The following is a 22,812-nucleotide window of genomic DNA, read 5'->3' as shown; positions in this document are numbered from 1 at the left end:
ACCACATATCATTCTAAAAAACAAGACCCTAATTGTTCTCTAAGGTCTATCATGAAAAGGAATTCATACCTCAATGGTTGGCACAGCATGCTCATCCTAAGGGAATAATGGTGGCAGTAACCATAGCTTTCTAATTAAAATTAAGACTTACTCAAAAGAGGCAGACTGTGCCTGCTATTGGAAACCTCACTAACTACTTATTTTTCCTGAAGTTGTGGTTACTGGAAGAGAATCTACAACCACTAATTTACTAAACCTGAATAATTTCTAATAACTGTCTATAAACATTTGTCTTTATAAACACATAGTTGTAGTCTTTATCAAGGAAACTTCTCTTTGCAACAGAGATTGTCACAGAAAGCTACAACCAATCAAATTGTGGAGCCCTGTTCCAGTGGATAATCTCTAAAACACTTCCACTTTAAAGGTTCAGGGAACATTTCAGAAAGGTTGTAGGAGCCAGGGATCAGGGAATTTGCTGTGAGATTGTGTTTACTAGTAATATCAGAACACCCATAAAATCTTACCTACGTGATTATACAGATGTGAGCTTGAAGGATGACACCAATGAATGCCAGACCAGACAAAGAGCCCGCGGGGCTTCAACCCTACAGAAAGAACCAAAAGCAACAGAGGAAAACAGAACAAGAAAGGTTGCCTTCCCCAGGCATGAGCACAACCAAGTGATTGTCCAGTGGCAGTCGCCAGCCCCTAAAATATACATACAGGTAGCATTATACCAACTGAACAGGCTATATTTAGGAATGTATATATATATATGCATATATGTTTACAATAATAATTAGTAACTGAGTTTGAAGGAGATTGGAGGAGGCATATGGGAAGGTTTGGAGGAGGAAAGGGAAGGGAGAAATGTAATCAATTTATAATCTCTAAAATAAAAATAAGAGCCTTTTCTCTGTCCCCTTTCTCAAGATTTTATCTGGTATCACATTAGTGCATTCTAGTTAAGTTTTCATTTGTAGACATGATCTATTTGGTTCTGATATTGAGAATAATTACAATACTGGGATAATTATTTAGCTTTCTCTTACAACATCTGAGTCACAGTCTCTTAAAGCTGTCTCATGTTTCTGATTAGATCACTCTTGAGTGCCCACATTAGTGTTCAATATAAATCATCTTAAGCTGAGCCATGTTGTAAATTTTGTTTAGTTTTTTTTTCTTCCCCTTCAGGCATTTTTATCTTCCTGGAAGATAATTGCTTTTCTATGAGCTCTATTTTTTATTTACTTATCTCTAATTTATGTCTCTGCCAGCATGTGTCTGCTAGTTTCCTGTGTGTGAAGAAACTTCTCTTGGAACCTTTTGGCTAGGACCAGTCTGCGCCAGTTGCCTGGCAGTCATATTTGGACTTTGTAATCTGAGGGATTCCTCTTGCCTGTTTTCTATGTTAGATCTTCAATTGCTTCATTCTTTGTCTGTTTGACCCAGGGGGAGCTAGTAAAATGTAACAAGAAGTAGATTTTATGAGACCTTACAGTTTCCAAAGTCTTATTAATAAGTACACCAATTGGATTTTAGAATTCCAAGTCAGAAATATATCTTCCATGACTGCATGCTGCACCAGCTTTCTGTTTCCAGTGTTGGTTTTCAGAAAGTCTGTAGCAGTTCTGGCTACTCCTTTTGTGTATGATGATTTTACTCATTTACCAGGAAATGTATTGATTCTTGTTTGTAAAGTTTTAGAGCTCCTTGCTTTGAGACTATTCACATCCATAGTATGGGTCATTCCTTCAGGGCTTCCGTTCTGGAAACTCTAGTTGTCTACTGGAATCATTTCTTGTTGTTGTTGTTGGGTTTTTTGTTTTGTTTTTATTCTGTTTTGATCCAGGGGTCAAACCCAGGTCCTTGAATATGCTTGGCAAGTACTGTCACTGAGTTCTCTAACTCCCCAGGTCCTCTCTGCTCAGTGCATCTTTACCTCATTCCTCTGGACTGCTGTAAATTCTTAACATTTTCTCTCCAATCTCTTCTGTAGGCATTTTTCTGAAGTTTTTTTTTCCCCTAATTTATATCCTGAATATGAAATTTTCTTGAGTTTACAATTTTCATGATATCCTCCTTAATTTCTGAATTTTACTTCTTTCATGGTACACTTCTCTCCTCAGTGTTTCATATACAGAACTCTGATTCTGTTAGAATTTGGAGTCCACAAAGGAAGTTCAGGCATGTTGTTTTACGTATGTAACAGGAATAGAAACGATACTAAGGAAGCAAGGAGGCAGAAAGGACAGCTTTTTTCCCCTCAGAGTCAAAGAAGTGCACAGAATGATAAAGGTTAGCTGAGACTTAAGAGGTAATGATAGCAGATGGGATGAACAAGGTGTTTCAAGACAGAGGGAGTAAACTGAAGAGATCTGGGAAAATTCACTGTGGCTGATGTGCTTCAGTAAGGGAGAAGCAGCAAGCGAGAACACTTCACAACAGGCGAGAACACTTTCCTTCGGTCTGAAGGAAATTTGGAAGATGCTTATAGTGTGGAAGGGAATTTTACATATTTGAATCTTTCCAGTTTGCTAAGTACTTTACACACATTTCTGTCTCTCTGTCTGTCTCTCTCTTTGAACACAATTTTTAGATCTTTTTCTCCTGTTTAGATTCATATTGGTGGCTTTTATTTTTATTAGGTAGGCTCTTAAGCCCTTCTATGCTCCAGTGACTAAGGTCTTCCTTTTACCTAGCCATGATGGGGCTGGTGTTACTGAACCTATGAAGTGGATGCCAGGAATAAGGGATGGAGAAGGAACCAAAGTCTCATAAACTAGAGGTGGTTGGGAACTGTGGAAATTGAGGATCCCTTAAACCCCCATTTAGGATGCCCTCTAAGAAGTGGGGATGTCATCCCACTTCCACTTAAAAAAAATTTTTTTTTTCTTTTTCGAGACAGGGTTTCTCTGTATAGCCCTGGCTGTCCTGGAACTCACTCTGTAGACCAGGCTGGCCTTGAACTCAGAAATCCGCCTGCTTCTGCCTCCCGCCTCCCAAGTGCTGGGATTAAAGGCGTGCACCACTATCCCCCCCCCCCCCCCCCCCCCCCCCCCCCCCCCCGCTTCCCTTAAAATTTCTAACAGGAATCCCTTTACTCTACCTTGGTGTTTATTGTTGGAATTTATTGATCTTAAAATACTGCATCGCAGGCTTCTCTTGGTCGAAGACAGATCCTAGAGTTTTTCCCCATCTCCACTTGCAGAGGTCCTGTGGGGCCAGGTACCCAGAGGAGCCTTCCTCTATTTCACTTATCTCTCTACAGTGCTCCCGGGTTGAGTTCCATCCATCTGCAAGTACTGCCAGAGGCATATCTATTTCATTTCATTGGAGCTGGAAGAAGATTATATCCTACTTTTCCCAGAGCAAGGGAGGGATAGGGGCATATTGAACGTACTTCTCTAGCCCGGATACCTTCAGGTCGGAGCTGCAGCTATGCAGCCTCCCAGTGTCATAGAAAAATCATTTACTTAGGACTGATCCCTCCATTCAGAAGCTTGAAGAATATATGTACAGAAATGAGAAACTTGCTTTATGATCTTTTCATTAAAAGTTTGATTGAGGCCTAGAGAGATGGCTCAGTGGTTAAGAACACTGACTGCTCTTCCAGGGGTCCTGAGTTCAGTTCTTAGCAACCACATGGTGTTTCACAACCATCTACAGTTTGATCTGATGCCCTCTTCTGGTGTGTCTGAAGAGAGCAATGATGGATACATAAAATAAATCTTAAAAAAAAAGTTTGGTTGAAAACTAAGATAAATAACCTGCATTTAATTGTTGACTTTTTCTACCTAGTTGTAATTAGAAAATATAATTTCTAAGAAGCCATTCCTTGAGTATTTTTTATTCATTCTTTTGATTTTATTATAGTTTAATTGGTTATGTTCCCCCCCTCCCCCAGACAGGGTTTCTCTGTGTAGTCCTGGCTGTCCTGGAACTCACTCTGTAGACCAGGCTGGCCTTGAACTCAGAAATCCACCTGCCTCTGCCTCCCAAATGCTGGGATTACAGGTGTGAGCCACCACGCCCGGCTTGGTTATGTTTTTTTAACACAAAGTCTCACTGTGTGTAGTCAGGCTCTCATCTGACTTTCCATTTAGTCCAGGGCTACTTTGTTTGAACCATCTTGCTTCAGCCTCCTGCATATTTGGATTATAGGCATATGCCACCATTGCTGGCAATGGTTTTGTTTCTATTATTTGTAATGTTTGTATCATTAAGCAATGTTTAGTTTTGCTTAATTTTGAGTTTTCTTCTAATGTAATGATTATGCATCATTGTGCTACTTGTTCTTTCTTTTCCAGCTGTGGACTGAAGTGTGTCTCTCCTAAATTCCAATGTTGGAGCTCCAACCCCGATGGAATAATATTGATTGGGAAAGAACTGAGTGTAGATGAGGGCATGAGAGTAGGGCCATCTTGCGGGATCAGTGTCTCTAATCCCTCTCTTTGCCTCATGAGGACCTGTGAGAAGGAGCTCATCCACTGGCTAGGAGGAGAACCTTCCACCAGGCACAGCTGCTGGTATTCTGATCATGGACTTCAGCCTCTAGGACTGCCACAGAATAAACATGCTGCTTTGGCTGCCTGGCTGCCTTGTCTGTCACGACAGGTTGAATCAAGGCACTTTGGTTTTTCACATTATAATTTGAAAATCGAAAGATTTAAGGCTAAGAGTATATCGCAATCATTCCATTGTGTGAATGGAGGAAATGTAGATTTCAACTTTTTAAAGGGGTCATTTTATAACTTTTCTTATTGGACGTATTAATAGCTTATATGTATACAATTGCTGATAGTTGTTTATTGACCTCAAAAAACTGGTTTCATAGGGAATAGAAGAGTATGAGGAGTCAAACATGTTGATTAGTGGAACTTGTGACATAGTGGTGTCACTTACCCTTGTACTGATGGGCTGAGAGTTTCTCTGCATTGAATTTTTGCTAAATCTTATACCTGTGCTAGGGTGGCTCCTTAGTGTTAGCATTGTTACTTTAATTGATTGTCACTGAATTACTTTGAGGCTTAACATCTGTATATTTGTTTATGGATCATATATTTCTTTTCCTCTGAAGTTTTTGTTCATGATTTCACTTATGATTTGGGAAGCTAGTTCTTTTTTTTACTGGGCTTTGAATTGCTTAGTTGAGTTTACAAAATATCTACTGAAACAGTTCTTGAGTTGGGGGCCCATTTAAATAAAGATGAATACATCAAACTCATAGCTTCAATCTGTATTTTCTCAAGTTTTAGTTACCTGCAAACTTCAAGCTTTCTCTATTGTCCCTGCACGTAAATATAGTTGATAATGTTTCATGAGTTCCCTGACTCGGTTCCCGGCTCAGTTGACTCATTTGTAAAGCAGCAGTCTTTGACTTGCTGTCTACTTTCCTTTCTTACAGGTGTGTCTGAGTGTTTTGTTTCTCATTTGGTTTTGAAGATAGAAATAGTTACTTTCATTGTAGTAGTAAACTATAATGATTTTTTTCCCACTTTCATCAAAAACTGTTAGTTTTTGCATTCATAATTTGAATCTGTTTTCCAAGGACCCTTTCTCCATTTTCTAGACTTTTCCAGATTAAAATTACGATCTTTTATTTTCAGAATGTCTTAAAATACTGTTAAACCTGTAAAGTTGACGTTAATAAATATGAATTATCCTTCCTCAGAGTGAAGATACGCAACAGCAAATCATCAGGGAGACTTTCCATTTGGTATCTAAGCGAGATGAGAATGTTTGTAATTTCCTAGAAGGAGGATTGTAAGTACAGCGTTTCATGGGTTTTTCTAATTTCCAATGTATGATGACAGTGTACGTTGGACTGTTAGACAATTTATGATGAAAGTTCCTCATTATAATTAATTAAATTAGGTAATTTCATTGCTACCACCCTTAGGTATAAGTCTAATCTATACACTTTTATGATATGCAATATTTCTAAAATGTTTCTAGTGTTATTTTATATAATGTTAGTATATTCATATAGTAGTATTCACTTATTATAGGGAAATATAAATTTTTAAATTAATTTTCCTCTCCCAATCTTAGTTCTTTTCCCCAGTTTCTTGTATAAACCTCTAGAAAGTACATATTATATTTACTAACATATAAAATTATAGCCTTAAAGTATTATAAGATCACACTTAATGTTCATTTGCATGTTGTGGTCTTTTTGCTTAATATTTTGTAAAGTTTTATCTATAAATACATCTGGAGAAATGGAGCTTATCTAGTAAAGGTGTGTACTGGCTGCCAATGTTGATAACCTGAATTTGATCCCTAGGACCCATATAGTAGAAAGAGAGAACTTATTTTCACAAGTTATTATCTCTCTCTCTCTCTCTCTCTCTCTCTCTCTCTCTCTCTCTCTCTCTCTCTCTCTCTCACACACACACACACACACACACACACACACACACACACACACAGATGTTATACATTTTGAAAAAATTTGGAACAGCCTTCTTTATAATGGGTATTATATTCCTATGGTGAATACACATAAAAATCAAGATCATATCCTTTATTTTATAATAAACTGTGTTTTTCAATTATATCTATGTACCTATATACCACTAGTATAGATTTAGCCAGTAGATGTTTCTATTTTTAAAATGATAAAAAGATATCTTGCTAAACTAAACAAATGTAAATATTTCTTTTTTCTTTTTCATTGTTTGTATCATTGGGAATCAAGCCCAAGGCTTTCTGTATGCTAGGCAAGTGCTTTTCTACTGATGTTCATCCCTAACTCTAAATAAATACTTTAAAACGAATGGATTCTATTGAAAGCTATTTACCTCTAAATATTTCTGTAAATACTTTCTACCCAATTATATAATTACTACATTTAATATTTTCTCATTGAGAATTAAAGCTAAGTATCAGCTAAGCCTCATGAATGATAAGATGCATATTGTAAAAAGAAAATAATTGGGGCAACAAATGGTACCCCACTTTTGTCTGACCATATATTGGTGTTTTATCATATGGAAAGTTTATTTGCACATCAGCAGTTACCTTGTTGTTTGCATTTAAAAAATATTATATCATGCTGTACTTAGCATGTAATGTGTATTTATGATTTGTGGATTTTGCTGTTAACCCCCTCCAGACTCTAATAGCTAAGGCAGCCACTTGTGTTTCTGTTAGATCTCTGTAGGAATCTGGTTGTCTTTGCCATAGATAGTGCTTCTCTCTCATCTTTGTACCTTATCTCACAGACTTCTTTACCTTGCATAGTGCATTACACAGGGTAGGCTGTGAGAATCAGACTGATACAAAGAGGGTCTTGTTTGGATGGAAATTATACTTTGATATTGAGATTCTTTCTTAACCATATAATAATCAGGAACCAACTACTGTGCCTATCTGTCCTTGTTATGGCTCTGAATTTGGCTAGCCAGTTCACTGCGTCAGATTGTTCAAATTCTGGAAACTTCATTTTCTTCTCCCAAGATACCTAAGAAGATATTAAAAATTAGCAATTTCTGTTTGTAAACATTTGCATACTGTATATTACCTCTGTATATGACAGAACACTAGACAGAGCTCTGTTAGCTTGACACAAACTAGAGTCCTCAGAGAGGAGGGAGCCTCAACTGAGAAAATGTCTCCATGAGATCCAGCTGTAAGGCATTTTCTTAGTGACTGATGGGGGAGGACCCAGCCCATTGTGCATGGTGACATCACTGAGCTGGTGGTCCAGGGTTCTATAAGAAGGCAGGCTGAGCAGGACAGGACAGCAAGTCAATAAGCAGTGCCCCTCCATGGCCTCTGCATCAGTTCCTGCCTCCAGGTTCCTGTATTGAGTTCTTGTCCTGACTTCCTTCAATGATGGACTACTATGGAAGTGTAAGCCACCTTAACCCTTTCCTCACTGACATGTTTTGGTCTCGCTGTTTAATCATAGCACTAGAAACCCTAACAAAAACAAATTCGTACATGAATTTGTATCAGTATTAGAGCAGTTTAGAGTAGAGTTGTGTTTTCCAGGCCAATGAATACTTGCCTTGCAGAGATCCTTAGTTTCTCTGAGTATTAATAGCTACATTGTAACATGTTTTTTCAGAAGCATGGTCTTCTTTTAAAACAAAACAAAACAAAACAAAACAAAACAAAAACCAAAAAGCATGCAGTGAAATTGCTAATGTGCTCATTTTACCCCTTCAGTGAACAGTTGTAATTGTTGTCATAACCAATCTCAGAATATTTAAAGTGCACATAACGACTTTTAAATTAAATCCTGTCTAGACCAGTATAGAAGGAACCCTTCACTTTGTTTCACCCAAGATCATTTCCGCTTTTGCTCTCATAGGACAAGAAAGTATATGAACTTAGAGAAGTAGTTTCTATGAGTTTGTGAGTGTAGTGTTATAGATATGGGATAGGAAAAATGTTACACCCTATATTGTTGAGAATGCTCTCATAGTTTTGATTGTGTATAGTCTGGTTTTAAATTATGTTAATGTTGAAGTGGTCTTGAGAAGATGAATTTGCTATTATAAACTTGAATATTTTACAGCTAAAGTATATTTGGAAAAACATAAGATGCCTCAGATGATTCCTAAATTATTTTTTAAAATGCTAAATTCTAATCAGTATGAATATATGAGTAAAAGTATTTGATGAAAATATTGAATATTCATTAGCATGGTTTTCTTACATTTAGATTTAAGAAAAATGTTTTTGGATAGCATCTTGATGCTACATTTATTTAAAGCTTAAAAATACTCTTTTTTTTTCCTAGCTGATAATCAGTTTTAAGCTGTGTGTTTTACTGTGACCTATGAAGTTCTATCTTGTAAGCACTTGCATATGCCTTGTGATCTGCTTTCTGCCTGTTCTTTTAGCCTCATTGTTTACTAATCTTTTGTCTCCTGGCCTCACATCTCATTGAAAGTGCGTATTGTCTTGATGAAACAGACCTGTTCAGTCACTGCTATCTTAGCCCAAGGTGCTCCTGATTAGATGTCAGTCTGGATATTATTATCTTTCAGTGTCCATTTGGAAGTGGGAACTCCCTGGATAAGCTGGGGACCTGTCTTGGCCCTCTATATGACACCTTCTCCAACCTGTTAACTTTCTTGTCTCTTTACCTGCTCTCTCTCTGTGCCTGACACACAGTACTTACTCAGCGAATACTTTAATGAATAAACTAACTGAAATTAAGCACTGGTTTCTTTTACTTGACATTTCTGAAGAAAATTGCTCTTAATTTACTTAGTTTCTGAAGTAAGTTTACTTGAATGCTATGCTATTGTTATATTTTGTTTTATAAAAGTTTTTTAACAAATGTGATTTTGTTTGAACTAATGAAATGGTCTGCATTTTGTTCCCTATACCATTTCAATAATCTTGTTTTGTCATTTAGATTAATTGGAGGATCTGACAACAAACTCATTTACAGACATTATGCAACACTATATTTTGTCTTCTGTGTGGATTCCTCAGAAAGTGAACTTGGCATTTTAGATCTAATTCAAGTAAGTTAACAGTTGTATCTTACTACTGATAATTAGTTTTTTTTATTCTATTTTTATAAATGTAAGATTACAATTTTATAAAATGATTTTTGTTTGATAAGAGCTGTTTCATAGTAGATATTCGGTGGGTATGCTGTGGCATAGTACCACATAAATCAGTTAGGTTTATTTTGGTTCACAGTTCTGGAAATTTCAGTCTGCCAGCTGATCCCATTGCAAAGGAGTAGCAGGGTGAAAGAAAGCTGGGTAGAGGGATGCTGCTGTCCTCATGGCAAAGGGAAGCAAAGAGGGCGGGGCCAGGGACACCCGGTGACCCCTTCTTCCAGTCAGGTTCCACCTCCCAATAGCCTGTTTAGCTATGAACTTATAAGTAGATTAATTCACTTAAACAGTGCCATCATGATCCAGTTCAAACTATGTCAAGGGCTATAGAAACTAAATTGATTAGGACTAATTAAAACTAATTTCATCGTGCCTTTTCTGTTGATGTGTATTACTGCAAGGAACCCAAGATTGTGAATCTTCCTGCATGTGTCTAAATCTGATCTAAAAACTCAACTCTCCTGAAAAGCATTGCCTATAGAACTTGTCAGTTCTATATTAGAAATCTCATTTTGAATCTTACCTGTTAATATTGCTTTGACTCTTTAAATCTTGCTGCTGCTTCTTCGTTGCCTCCAGCTTTCACAAGTAACAGTTTGTGTGTGTTTGCGTTCGCCTTTTCATATCATTGAGCCTAGAGATGTTCTATTTGTTTCTTCCAGGACATTGTCTTTTAGAACATCTGCAGATTTTACTCATGTTATCAGACTAGTCATCTTCCTACACATTTAGCTGTAGCCCTCTCTGTTTATCTCCCACACTTTGGGGCTTTTGTCAACAACTGTAGAACATTAGAGATTAACCTAGTTTAAAGGGTGATGGCAGAAGATGAGACAAAAGATTTCTTGCATTACTAATAACAGAAGCATTATCCACAAAAAACAAAAACAAAAAACAAATGGTAACATTTGCCTGCATTAGTTCTCAGTTTGAGAAGGGTGCTGTGAAGTAGTCAGGTGATGCCCGCACCCCAGTAGATCAGATCACATAGGGGACAGACATCAGAGTTAGGGAGCTGAAATTCTTTATAATGGGTGAATCATGCCTGCTCTAAAGGATGAGATTCTCTTTAAAGAAAAGGTAAGCTTATTCTTTTCTCTTAAGGAGGACACTATTTGCCGGGCGGTGGGGGCGCACGCCTGTAATCCCAGCACTCCGGGAGGCAGAGGCAGGTGGATTTCTGAGTTCGAGGCCAGCCTGGTCTACCAAGTGAGTTCCAGGACAGCCAGGGCTATACAGAGAAACCCTGTCTCGAAAAAAACCAAAAAAAAAAAAAAAAAAAAAAAAAAAACCAAAAAAAAGGAAGACACTATTTTCCAAGACTGTCAGTGTGACAGATTCAGAAAGATAGTCCAAGACACAGATAGCAATTGCCTCTGTTCCCAGGATTGCAGAAACCTACAATCTGTAGACTTTTCAGAGTTACTTCTTACTCGGTGGCATTCAGTAGAAGACTACATGTGTGAAGGTCTGTGGGGACTTGGTGTTCACATGTGTGATGGTCTGTAGCCTCATGGCTTCAGACTTGGAGCTCTGTTCCTCCAGAGCTCTGCCTTCTGCCGCAGCTGTCTGTTCATGTCTCATTTTTACAGAATACTGGTCAGTCCACAACCTGCTCCAGTTTCTTCTCTCAGTCTCCTTTTTATCTCTGTACTTTACTGTTTCTCTTACTCTAGGCCCCTCAGGTTTGAACATGTCACGTTTTCCATTCTCCCTGATCCTACTGAGGCCTGCCTTGTCCTTGTTCAGCTTAGATTCCATGAGTAGTCATAGAGTGTGCCTAGCACTTAACTCCTGGCCCGTTCTCATACATCTGAAAATATGTAGAAGAAAGGGGCATCGTATTTCCTGTCCACTTTAGATCCATGAGCATGCTCAGGATAGTCGTCCTCAGTGCTGTCCACTGATTACAGTTCATCTCTGCTCCGCTTTTCACTCTGACACCACTTCTCTACTCTCTAGCTAGACCTCACTTCTATTGAAGCAGTCAGGAGAGAACGTTGGCTGGCTCCTGCTGTCTCCCTGCCTGCCTGCTGTGTGCTGTATAAACGGTGCACTCTGCTCCTGGCTGAGGAACCAGCCTTTGGAGGTTAGCACCCTACTCCTGGCTGAGGAACCAGCCTTTGGAGGTTAGCATTCACTTCCTCTTGCTTCAGCAACACCCCTCACATTGTAGCATTTGTGTCGTCTTCCAAATCATCCCCTCCTCCAGCGCTGTGCCCCACCACCTTCACTCTTCTACCACTGTCTTCATTTCTTTTTCTCCTTTGATAGCAAAATATTTTGCTACAGAAGGAATATCTGAAACCGTTTTGCTCTCTTGCATTGTTGTTGCTGAATTGCAGGTTCATAGCAGTCTTCTTCTGTTTGAGTCAGATTGCCGTTCACTCTTGACATATACTCTACTTGATCTTCAGGATAGTTTTTTATATTGAGTATATTCTCTTTATTTTTTTGGTAATATGATTTCATCCAAATAATATCTATGTATTGGTGGTACCAAATTTAATCTTTAGCCTAAACCTTTTCTTTGAATGGCTGATTTTAAGGCCCAGTTTTCTGCTGGATGTCTCCTCTTGGGTATTACATGAAGATCTCACATGAGGTAGATCTAAAATTTCTATTTCCTACAGTTTTTGTCTTACTGTTATTGACAGCTGAATTCTTAAAGTGGGTGAATCAGAGCCTGAATACTTGCTTGCTCTTGGGTCTTATTGTGCGTTCTGCTCCATCTAAGCAAATCCTTTGTCTGACCTCTTATGTCTTCACTGTAGTCCTAGCTACCTACCACATTTGTGTATTTCGACAGCTTCCTGACTGGTGTCTCTACTGTTTGGGTCTTTACTTGGTGTATCAGTCAAGTGTCGTTGTAACATGCCACATCTCACACCTTTTATTCTAGACTCTATAACCTCATCTTTTATTGGAGTAAAAGCCACATTTGTGTGGTGACCCCCTTCCTGTTGCTTGTCTTCTGTCTCCTTCTCATGTGCCTCTTGTTGATGCTGCAGGCATTTGCCTACTTCAGACTTCGTACCTGCTGACTTTGACACCTGCAGGCGCCATTTCATTCTTCAAGATTTTGGCTAGAACCTACCTTTTCAATACGGAATTCTCTGGCCATGCTTTCTAAAAATCCCCTCTACATTTCTAACCATTGATCTGTTGTATTTTCCCTTTCCTTACACCTGTTATCATTTTATATGATGCTTTATTATATTTACTGCTAATAGAATAAAAGCTCCATGAGCGCCTAGAGTTATTTATTGACTGATCTACCAGGACTATATATTGCATTGCATTATTATTGCTGATTTATCTCCTACGAGTAATAGTAGGTCTTCAACAAATTATTGTTTGATGCGTGAATAAATGAATGAATTTAATGCCCATATATAGTATTTGATATAAAATAACAGACAATAAAGGACAATAAAGCCAACAAGTTAGTTAGAATAGTTATATGGAAAGTGTTGCTGTCACTACATGCTATTGACATTTTCTTATCTGAGTTTTACCTGATTTGCTAATTATGAGAAGCATTAATTCATATATATATGAATTAATATATATATATATATATATTTGGTTTTTTGGATTTGGGTTTTTCAAGACAGGGTTTCTCTGTGTAGCCCTGGCTGTCCTGGAACTCACTCTGTAGACCAGGCTGGCCTCGAACTCAGAAATCCACCTGCTTCTGCCTCCCAGAGTGCTGGGATTACAGGCGTGCGCTACCACTGCCTGGCTCTTTTCTTTTCTTTTCTTTTCTTTTCTTTTCTTTTCTTTTCTTTTCTTTTCTTTTCTTTCTTTCTTTTTTAATATTTTTATTTTCTATATTCTTTGTTTACATTCCAAATGATTTCCCCTTTCCCAGATCCCCCCTCCCCATATGTCCCATAAACCTTTTTCTCTCCATCCATTCTCCAATCACCTCCCTCCTTTTTCTCTGTCCTTATATTCCCCTCCAATGCTAGATCAATCCTTTCCTCATGGGAGTCATTTGTTATGCCTTTCTTTCTTTCTTTTTTTTTTTTTTTAAAGAAAGGGTCTCAATTAGCCCTGGCTGGCCTCATTATGTAGGGCGGGCTGGCCTCGAACTCAGAGATCCACCTGCCTCTGCCTGATGAGTGCTGGGATTAAAGGTGTGTACTATCACACTTGGAAAGTAATTCTTTTTTGTTTGTTTTAAGATGTATTTTAATTTATGATATGTCTGTGCATGTGCATTAGAGTACCCAAGGAAGCCAAAGGAGTGTTGGCTCGTCAGAGGCAGTCATGAGTGTCCAGTGAGGAGTCTGAGAACTGAACTTAGGACTTCTGAAAGAATTTTAATTCTCTCTCTCCAGCTTCCAAATCTATAATGTCTTACACTGGTTTTTGACTACTTGGCTGGTATCAGTTACATGAAACCACAAAGTAATCATAGTAAACATTTGCTGTGTGTCTGTCTCTCCCTTTTCTCTTTAATTCCTTTCATCCTAAATTGGCGGTGTTGGTAGTGGTTGGAAAAAATGATCATTTTAAGATAAACATATAGGATAAAGTTGTTTTAAAATAATATTTAAAAGTCTAAGCAGAGATTTTAAAGATCTTTTGTGCTTACAGTAACTATGACTCCAGATCCTTAGCTGTTTGTCCTTTTTCCTCTGAAGGTCACTGAGTCGGTGTTTTCTTTCCCTGTAGACTTTCCTAGTAAGGACAGAGGTGAATGGCAGTCCTTGGTTTTATATGGCTTGGTAACAGGGATGATCAGGACTGTATTTTACTTTACCTTCTACGGAGTTCATTATTACACTTACTCATTTATTTGATACATAATTGTAGTTTTAGTCTAAATCTTTATATTTCTATAGAAAATAATTTTCTGTGGTTTCTGTTTCTCTGTTGGCTATCTTTGGCTGAAGAGAATGGTAGACATATGCTACATTTAAACATTTTGAATTACCTTTGCTAGCCATTAGTAGTCTCTAGAGGTAAAACAAGAGGAAAAAACTCATTTAAAATCCAGTCTGCTTTATTGAGAAAGATTAAAATGGATGTGAATTTTCTTAGAGGTAAATCAGAACTACTCTACTTGTACTTAGGTTTTGATGTTGTGGCCTAACTGGGTGTTCTATTAGGAAGCGGTTTGTCTCAGGGTATTAGAAGAGGAACTGCCAAAGGACAAGGACAAGAATTGTGCAGCATAGCTGGGGTGGGGGGGGGGGGATTCGGTCATGTACTTTAGGAAAAGGAAAATGTCTCTTGTGTCTTGCTATGTTTTTTGGCTTTATTGTTCCAACATTAGTAACTTTGGTGGTAATGGAATTCGAATTTTGAGTTTATGTCAATGATTAAACCTAGATTAAAGCAGGACTCTTACTAGTGAACCATGTTCCACCCTGATAGTTTGTTTTGATTAGATAAAATGTAAAAAAGAGTGTTTCAGGAAAGTTCTATCATTTTGCTTATTATAAAAGTAGACTTAGAGGAGCTGAGAGATTGGTCAGTTGTTAAGAGGTGTTCTTACAGAAGACTTGAGTTCAGTTCCTAGCACCCACCTTCAGTGGTACGCACTTGCCTGTAACTCGACCTCAAAGGGATTCAGTACCCTCTTCTTGCTTCCCCAGGCACACCCACACATGAGACATACACTCACACAGATACCCATGAATACACAAAAATAAAAATAAAGGTAGTGACTTCGTCGTTACCATGAACGTGCTTGTGTCATTGCTCTTGGTTTCCAGTTGATTTATTGCTGGCAGGGGAACACTGAACATGTGTGAGCCAGCTACCATAATACGCGGTCCAGTGAACAAAGTTGAGTTGAGGAGCCCATCATGTTTGCTTTTGTTTCATCAAACAACTATTCGGAGCTTATTTAGAACTGATTTTCTTGGGTACTTTCATCCTTTGGTTTCCATCTCTAATGTAAGAATTTAAGAGGAAATGAGGTACCTACCAGAGCTGAGCTCCCCGTGCATGTTCCTTAGAGAGCACAGCAAGCAGGCATCAGCGTATTGTACTAAACCCCGTGCTTGGAATTGTGCTGTTTCTAGTGTTAGAGGAGTGCTATTCAAACTGGACTCTCTCGAGTACAGTTTATATAACTGTTGAAAAAGACATAGTTTATGCAAAGATTTGGTGTTCTTAACGTGTGCATGTGTTCTTGGGTTTGACTTTATGTGCGGAAGAAGCATTTAAATACATTCTGGGTGGGATTTATGTCATTATGTCACTTACTTGAACAACTGCTCTATTTGTTTTAATTTGCTCATAGGTTGATAAAAAGAAATACCCCCTTTTATTTAAAATATATTTTTATTTCTTTGTTTTTGAGACAGTCTCTCTATGTAGTCCTGACTGTCCTGGAACTCACTATGTAGCCCAGGCTAGCCTCAAACTCACAGAGATCCTCCTCCTTCTGCCTCTTAAGTGCAGGAGTTAAAGGCATGCACAACCACACCGGGCCCCTTTTCTAGTCTTGATATGCACTGTTTTGTTGTGATGATCTAGCATATATAATAGCTGACTGTAAGGTTCTCTTCTCTTGCTGCATGTGTACATTAGAAATGTTTAAATATTTACACAGTAAGAATAGGAGTTCGTTAAATATTAATGTTGGGTCATTTGAGTTATTTATAAGCAGTCATACGATCCTCAATTTGTGCCACACAGATAATGGAAGTGCGATAATGGATAATTCCAAATTGTTGCTGTGGTTTTATATACTACATTTAGCACTTACCACAGCATTGACCCGGTTCATTTGTAATGAAAAAATTGAGTTTAGTTAGGAAGAACCCTGGTGTTGACTATATGTTTAATTTAAAGCTCCATGGGTAACATTGGGTATGCTTACAGCACTGCTAAACTATTTCTCTGTGATTATTTCACTTTTGGATGCATGCTAAATTAGAGTAGTATTCATGGAGTTACTAAAGTTCTGTAGACCTGTAAAAAAAAAACACTACATTTTGTCAGTAAAATGTATTTGTTTTGAAGATGCCACTTAGAGAACTGATGGGGTGATTAGAGAGGTCAGTGAATTCAAGCAGTGTGGTGTCTTGTATCTATCTCAGTATTCAGGCTCTGCCATGTACTAGGTGTGTAACCTTTGACTCTAGTTTTCTTTTAATGGGCAAATAATTATACCTAATAGGTGTGAGCATTGAAAAGACATTCTGTATTATTTCTGTGATGTTTTCAGTTAATACTTTCCATCAAATCATAAATTTATAAGACAGGAATATAAGACTTAATTACACAAACTGAATTGATGATTCCCTTTTCTGTCTTTTTTAGAAATATTCATACATCTTTCCCCCTATATGCAGTACAGTGTCTTGGGATGAGTTTTACAAGGTGGCACATATATATGATAAGAAGACTTAGTTGGAGAGATGGCTCAGTGGTTAAAAAACACATGCTAGTCTTACGGAGGACCTGAATTCAGTTTCCAGCACCCACATCAGGTGGCTGAAAACTGCCTGTGGCTCCAGGAGATTAGACACACTCTTCTAGTCTCCCAGGCGCTCTATTCACCTGCACACTCACAAATAAAAATAAAAATCTTTTTAAAAAAATAGTAGGCTTAATTAGAGCAGTTGATAAGCAAAGAATACTCAGCTGAAAAAGATCTCTTAGTCTTCCTTTATCTTATAATAAATTACACTGAAGTGATTGTTACTGGTCTACCAGATTGCCTGGTGGCATGTTCTAATGGAGCCACTCCTGCCTCTCGGTTTATTCTGAGGGTGACTTGAAAGCATTTTTGTTAGTGGGTGAAACATAGCTGTTTAAGGTTATCTGGTTTTAGAATTCATGTGTTTCTAAAGGATTGTTTGGGAAAACCAACTCTCCAGTGTCAAAGGACTGTGGAGAGTTGCACTTGTCTGTTGCAAGGAAATCACCTCTGGTCATGTCCTATACATTTCCTAATGGAGGAAGGGAATGATGCCCTTCTGTCTTCTTTCTGAGCAGTCTAGAGGGGATGTTTCAAGAATTGTTTCAGGAAAACAGTGCCTCTTACACTGTTAGACAAAATATTTTAAGGTTTCTGTTTTCAGTGTTACTTGTTTCGTGTGTGTGTGTGCATATAGTTGTATGAACATGAGTGAATATGTGTATATATAAACAAGAAAATATTTTTATAAACACTTTTAAGTTAGAATTGCTCAGATTCCTAAACTCATGTTTTCCTGGTTGACATGTCTGCTTTTCAGAAACTAGAAATGTAAAGATCACTTAGATTTCACATTCTACTGGCATCCAAATTTGGTAATGTCAACTTCCCTAATTTACATACTGTATTGTCACCTTAGTCACTTGAAAGTGTCATATGATGTTCTACCAGGCTGATGTTTAGAGTCACAGTATGATCTTAGGTCGTAGCTAACACAACAGTTTTGTGACTTCAGATAAATTACTTATGTTTTTTTTTTTTTTAATTTGCAGATTTCTTTTTGTAATTGTTTGAGCACATACCTCCATGGCTGCATTTATATTAGAGCTACTGGATATAAGCAACCTGATTTGGGGGTAGACTGTAAAGCTCTGTCATTACTTCTAGTAACTGAAGCAGTTAGGCAAGATATTTGGGGCTAGAAACCACAAAAGTTTATCATCTTTGATGTAATGAAGATTTCAGAAAACCATGAACTTTTGTTACTGTTTGTTGTTGATTTGGGGTTTAAGGTAAACTTGTTGTTTCCTGATACAGAGTAGTTGGTTTTTAAGGTAATAATTGGACATAGAGGAGAGTGCCATTTGAGCTTAATTTAAAAAAGAAAAACCTTTCTAGAACTTCAAAAATATTTTTACATTTATTGAATGCATGTACCTGCACGTACTTCGGATGTGTGCATGCCATGGCACATGTGTGGAGGTCAGAGGGCAGCTTGCAGAGGCCCTCCCTTTTTACCATGTGGTTCCCAGGGTTGAGCTCAGGCTCTCAGATTTGGCTTATGGTGTCTATACCACTGAGCCTTCTTGCTGACCTTTTAAAGATTAAGAAAAAGTTGAAATTGTTTTGTACTTATAGAAGAATGGCCTACATCGTATAAAGATTTCTTATGTGTTGCATGTGTTCGCTTAGCCCTCCACCCCTAATTTAATATCTTCCATCAGTACAGTATAGTTATTAAGGTTAGGAACCTGGGAACATTAGCCTGTTTCTGTAATCCTATTTCTCTGGAGACCAAGCAGGAATATTTTGAATTTTTTTATTAGATATATTCTTTATTTACATTTCAAATGTTTTCCCCTTTTCTGGTTCCCTCCTTCCCCCAAAATCCCATAAGCCATCTCTCCTTCCCCAATCAACCCTCCCCCGCTTCCCTGTCCTGGTATTCCTCTACACCATGGCATCAAGTCTTTCCAGGACCGAGGGCCTCTCCTCCCTTTGGTGTCTAACAAGGCCATCCTCTGCTGCTGATGTGTCTGGGGCCATGGATAACTCCATGTGTACTCTTTGGTTGATGGTTTTGTCCCTGAGAGCTCTGGGAGTATTGGGTTACTCATATTGTTGTTCCTTCTGTGGTGCTGCAAACCTCTTCAGCTTCTTGGGTCCTTTCTCTGGCTCCCCCATTGGGTACCCTGTGCTCAGTTTAATGGCTGGCTGAGAGTGCCCCCCTCAGTATTTGTCATGCACTAGCAGAGCCTCCCAGGTGACAGCTATATCTGGTTCCGGTCAGTCAGCACTTGTAGGCATTTTATAACTGTATATCTTGAGTTCTAGGATAGCAGCTTAGCTGTATCGCAGACAGTGTCTCAAAAAGTAGAGAGAAACTACCACAAAATAAGGGAATGAACATAGATACACTAATTCCATGAAGTCTACATACCTTGTTTAAAATTTGCCAGATATGTTTTTAATACAGTTTTTTTCCTCAGAGATGGATGGACTCAAGCCTTTAGTCTTCATGTCCCCTGAGTCTCACTCTAAAGGTTCCTTGTCTTTGTTCTTCATTTCCTATTCTTCATACTTTGGTCCTTTGAGGCATGCCGGCCAGTTTGTTTATAAACTACTACCTGCTCTGATGTACTTGATGCTGCATCTTCCTCGGGGCTTCCTAGAAGGATGAAGGATGTGCCAATTTATTCATTGTGTTCTGGTCATTTACTCTAGTCACGTGGTTAAGGTAGACCAGGTTTGCCTACCATAAGTTCTATTTTCCTTTGTGCTCATAAGTGTCTTACAGAAAATATTTAAGTTTATATAATTATATAAGCTTTTTGTGGTATATATTTGTTCATTAGTTTTAGCATCTATTGACATTTCTTACCAAAAACACTTAACTTGTGGTGTTTATCATCATGGCTTCTGTACTTTTTAGCTCAAATCATACTGTAGGAAAAAGATAATAAATACTTATTACTTATTTTCTTTCTTTCATTTTTTTTTAAGTCACTGAAGTATATCTTTCAAGGCCAGATGTCATCTTAAAAATGAACTGCTTAGAAGCTAATAAATAGTTTTAACAGTTTCTGTCAATATAATATTTTTGAAGTATTAGGAAATACAAATTTTGAAAAAAAATTCTCTTATGTTGTTGTTGCTGTGTTGTTGTAGAGACAGGGTTAACCCCCAATTTTCTATATATGGAGACCTGAGAATTGAGCCTAGAGCCACGTGCATGCCAGACAGACAAGCAGTTTACCAGCCAAGCCACACACCCAACCCTCTGAAAAGATGTTCTCATGAGTAGCTTTTAGACTAATTATGCAGAGGGCTCATTAACTTTTACATTATTATATAGTGTACTACTTACAAATTAAAACTAGTTGTTTCTTAAAACTTGTGAAGTTCATATATAAATCATGTTAAATCATGTAAGTGCAAAGGGTGTTGTGTAATTGAGCTCCTGTACTACAGGTAGTTGTTGCTGTACCAGACACACAAACTCAGGTTAACAGAAGCCAGTAGCACTTTTCACAGGTGAGCAGTAACTGAGGTCTAGTAACATAGTACTGTGGAGAGAAAGGAGTGACTGTATCTTAAACTAAATTTGCTTAATATATTTAAATATTTAGGCTTTTTGAAATTCTTAAATTTTCCTTAATGCAGTTTAAAAAGACTAATGAAAAATGACTCTTAATTTGTCAGATAACATTCATGAGTGCAGTCAAGTTTTCCTTTATTTCTTATCTTGAGTTGTGTTAAGTGCACACTCAGCATCTCAGTGTCTCTAACATTACCATTGTTAGCACGCGGTTGTCGGGGTCAAGGTTCATTCACTATCCAGTGCAGAATCTGCTATACACTGAGTTAAGTTCTACCCGTACTCTTAAACCCCATGTTTGGAAGATTCGGAATAGCATATGGAAGGGTAACTCTTGGACAGCGGGCAGATACTTTATTTACAGCTCTTCATTTGATTTGGTTTTCATTTCAGTCTGTCTTTCTTGGTTTTATTATACATGCAGTATTTTTAGTGGTAATTCTTGGTTTGGGCCAAACCAAATTGTATTTCTTAAAAACATCAACCTGGTAACTAAAGAATATTGTTTTTTATATCTCTTGCAAAATTACAAGAATTCTTAGATTTTTGGCTCCTGTTCTTTCACTGAGGAGACAGACAGAAAGGAGGAGGAGGGAGGGAGGGAAGAAAGAGAGAAGGAGGGTGAGAATGAGGGAGGGGGTGGGGAGGGAAGGAGAGAACATGACTGACTATGAGTTTGGGACAGGGACTTTCTGTGTCCAGGCTGGCCTTGAATTTACAGTCCTACTCCCTCAAATCTGGTAAATGCTGTGATTATGCTGTACGCCTCTATGCCTAACAGTCTTGTCTTTTGTGTTATTTTCAAACAGGGTTTACACAGTAGCCCAAGGCAGCCTGGAGTTCACAATGTATTTCATACCGGCCTTGAACTCCCAACAGTTCCCCTCCCCCGGCTTCCTTAGGCTGTAGTTACAGGCCTGTGTTAACATCTAGCTCTTCACATTGTATAAAAGTCAATTTAACTTTAAAATATAACGTGACAATTTTATTTCATTATCTATAGATTCAAACCAACTAGATTAGTTTCTGGTGAATTTTACCCAGAAAGTTCCTAAATGCAGACTATCCTTTCTAAACCTAGAAATCTTAAGAGGTCTGTCACATAAGTGCTTTTGCTTGGGGATATTTCATGGTGAAAATTTTATATTTTTGTGAGCACATTTTTATTTACCTATCTATATATTTTAACCGTAACCAAGATTGTCTGTAGCTTTTTCTTTCCTGAGATACTATTCTAAGTACTTGATAGTTACTCATATTTTATTATTATGACAACCTTATAATACAGGAACCATTCTGTGCCTAGATGACGACACTGAGACTTGATGGTGATAGACTGCTCCAAACTGCCAAGTCAAAGGCGGGGCTGGGCTTGAGTGTAGACAGTGCTGCTGTTCCTAAGTGCAGTCAGTGCCCCAGCAGAGCTGGGCTTGAGTGTAGACGGCTAGTGCTGGTGTTCCTAAGTGCACTGAGTGTAGACGGCTAGTGCTGGTGTTCCTAAGTGCATTGAGTGTAGACGGCTAGTGCTGGTGTTCCTAAGTGCATTGAGTGTAGACGGCTAGTGCTGTGGTGCTCCTAAGTACATTGAGTGTAGACGGCTAGTGCTGTTGTGTTCCTAAGTGCATTGAGTGTAGACGGCTAGTGCTGTGGTGCTCCTAAGTGCATTGAGTGTAGACGGCTAGTGCTGTGGTGCTCCTAAGTGCATTGAGTGTAGACGGCTAGTGCTGTGGTGCTCCTAAGTGCATTGAGTGTAGACGGCTAGTGCTGTGGTGTTCCTAAGTGCAATCAGTGCCACAGCACAGCGTTCCAACTGAGTGCATGACTGCTGGAATAACAGATCTTAAAACGTTCCTGTTACCTAGTGGGATCGTGGCCCTTATCAAATCTGTGGTGATGTTGCTGTGTATAGCACATAAGTATAAATAGACCCAATAGTGTTAGAGTTCTCTCTGTTGCTGAAGGACTCTGACCAAAAGCACCAAAGAGAGGTTAAGATTTATATTAGCACGGAAGGAGGATAATGACTGGACTGTAAAAAGACTGGACTGATTAAAGACAACTTCACAAAAGATTTGTATTAGCTTACAACTTACAGGCCATCCTAGAGGGAACTCCAGCAGCAACTTGGCTCAGACGCCGTGGAGGACTGTGGCTTGCTGTGCTGCTCACAGGCTCTTGCTGTCACCTTTTCCACCTTCCCAGGGGATGGCCCTGCCCAGAAGGGACTAGGC

The 22,812-nt window shown here is 38.4% G+C and overlaps 1 protein-coding gene across 2 annotated transcripts in view; it reads left to right on the top strand.

Moving 5' to 3' along the window:
- Positions 1-22,812, top strand: part of Ap3s1 (adaptor related protein complex 3 subunit sigma 1) — a 48,191-nt gene that overhangs the window by 7,893 nt on the left and 17,486 nt on the right. The window contains exons 2-3 of one of the 2 annotated variants that reach the window (XM_052155199.1): positions 5,678-5,769; positions 9,383-9,494. The exons of the other annotated variant lie outside the window; for it this stretch is intronic. Coding sequence (XP_052011159.1) covers positions 5,678-5,769; positions 9,383-9,494 — 204 coding nt within the window. The remainder of the gene's footprint in view (positions 1-5,677; positions 5,770-9,382; positions 9,495-22,812) is intronic. 2 annotated transcript variants of the gene reach the window in all.

This window comes from Apodemus sylvaticus, chromosome 13 (genome assembly GCF_947179515.1).
Source record: "Apodemus sylvaticus chromosome 13, mApoSyl1.1, whole genome shotgun sequence".
In the NCBI taxonomy this organism is placed as follows: Eukaryota; Metazoa; Chordata; class Mammalia; order Rodentia; family Muridae; genus Apodemus; species Apodemus sylvaticus.
This window is presented reverse-complemented; position numbering and strand designations above follow the sequence as displayed.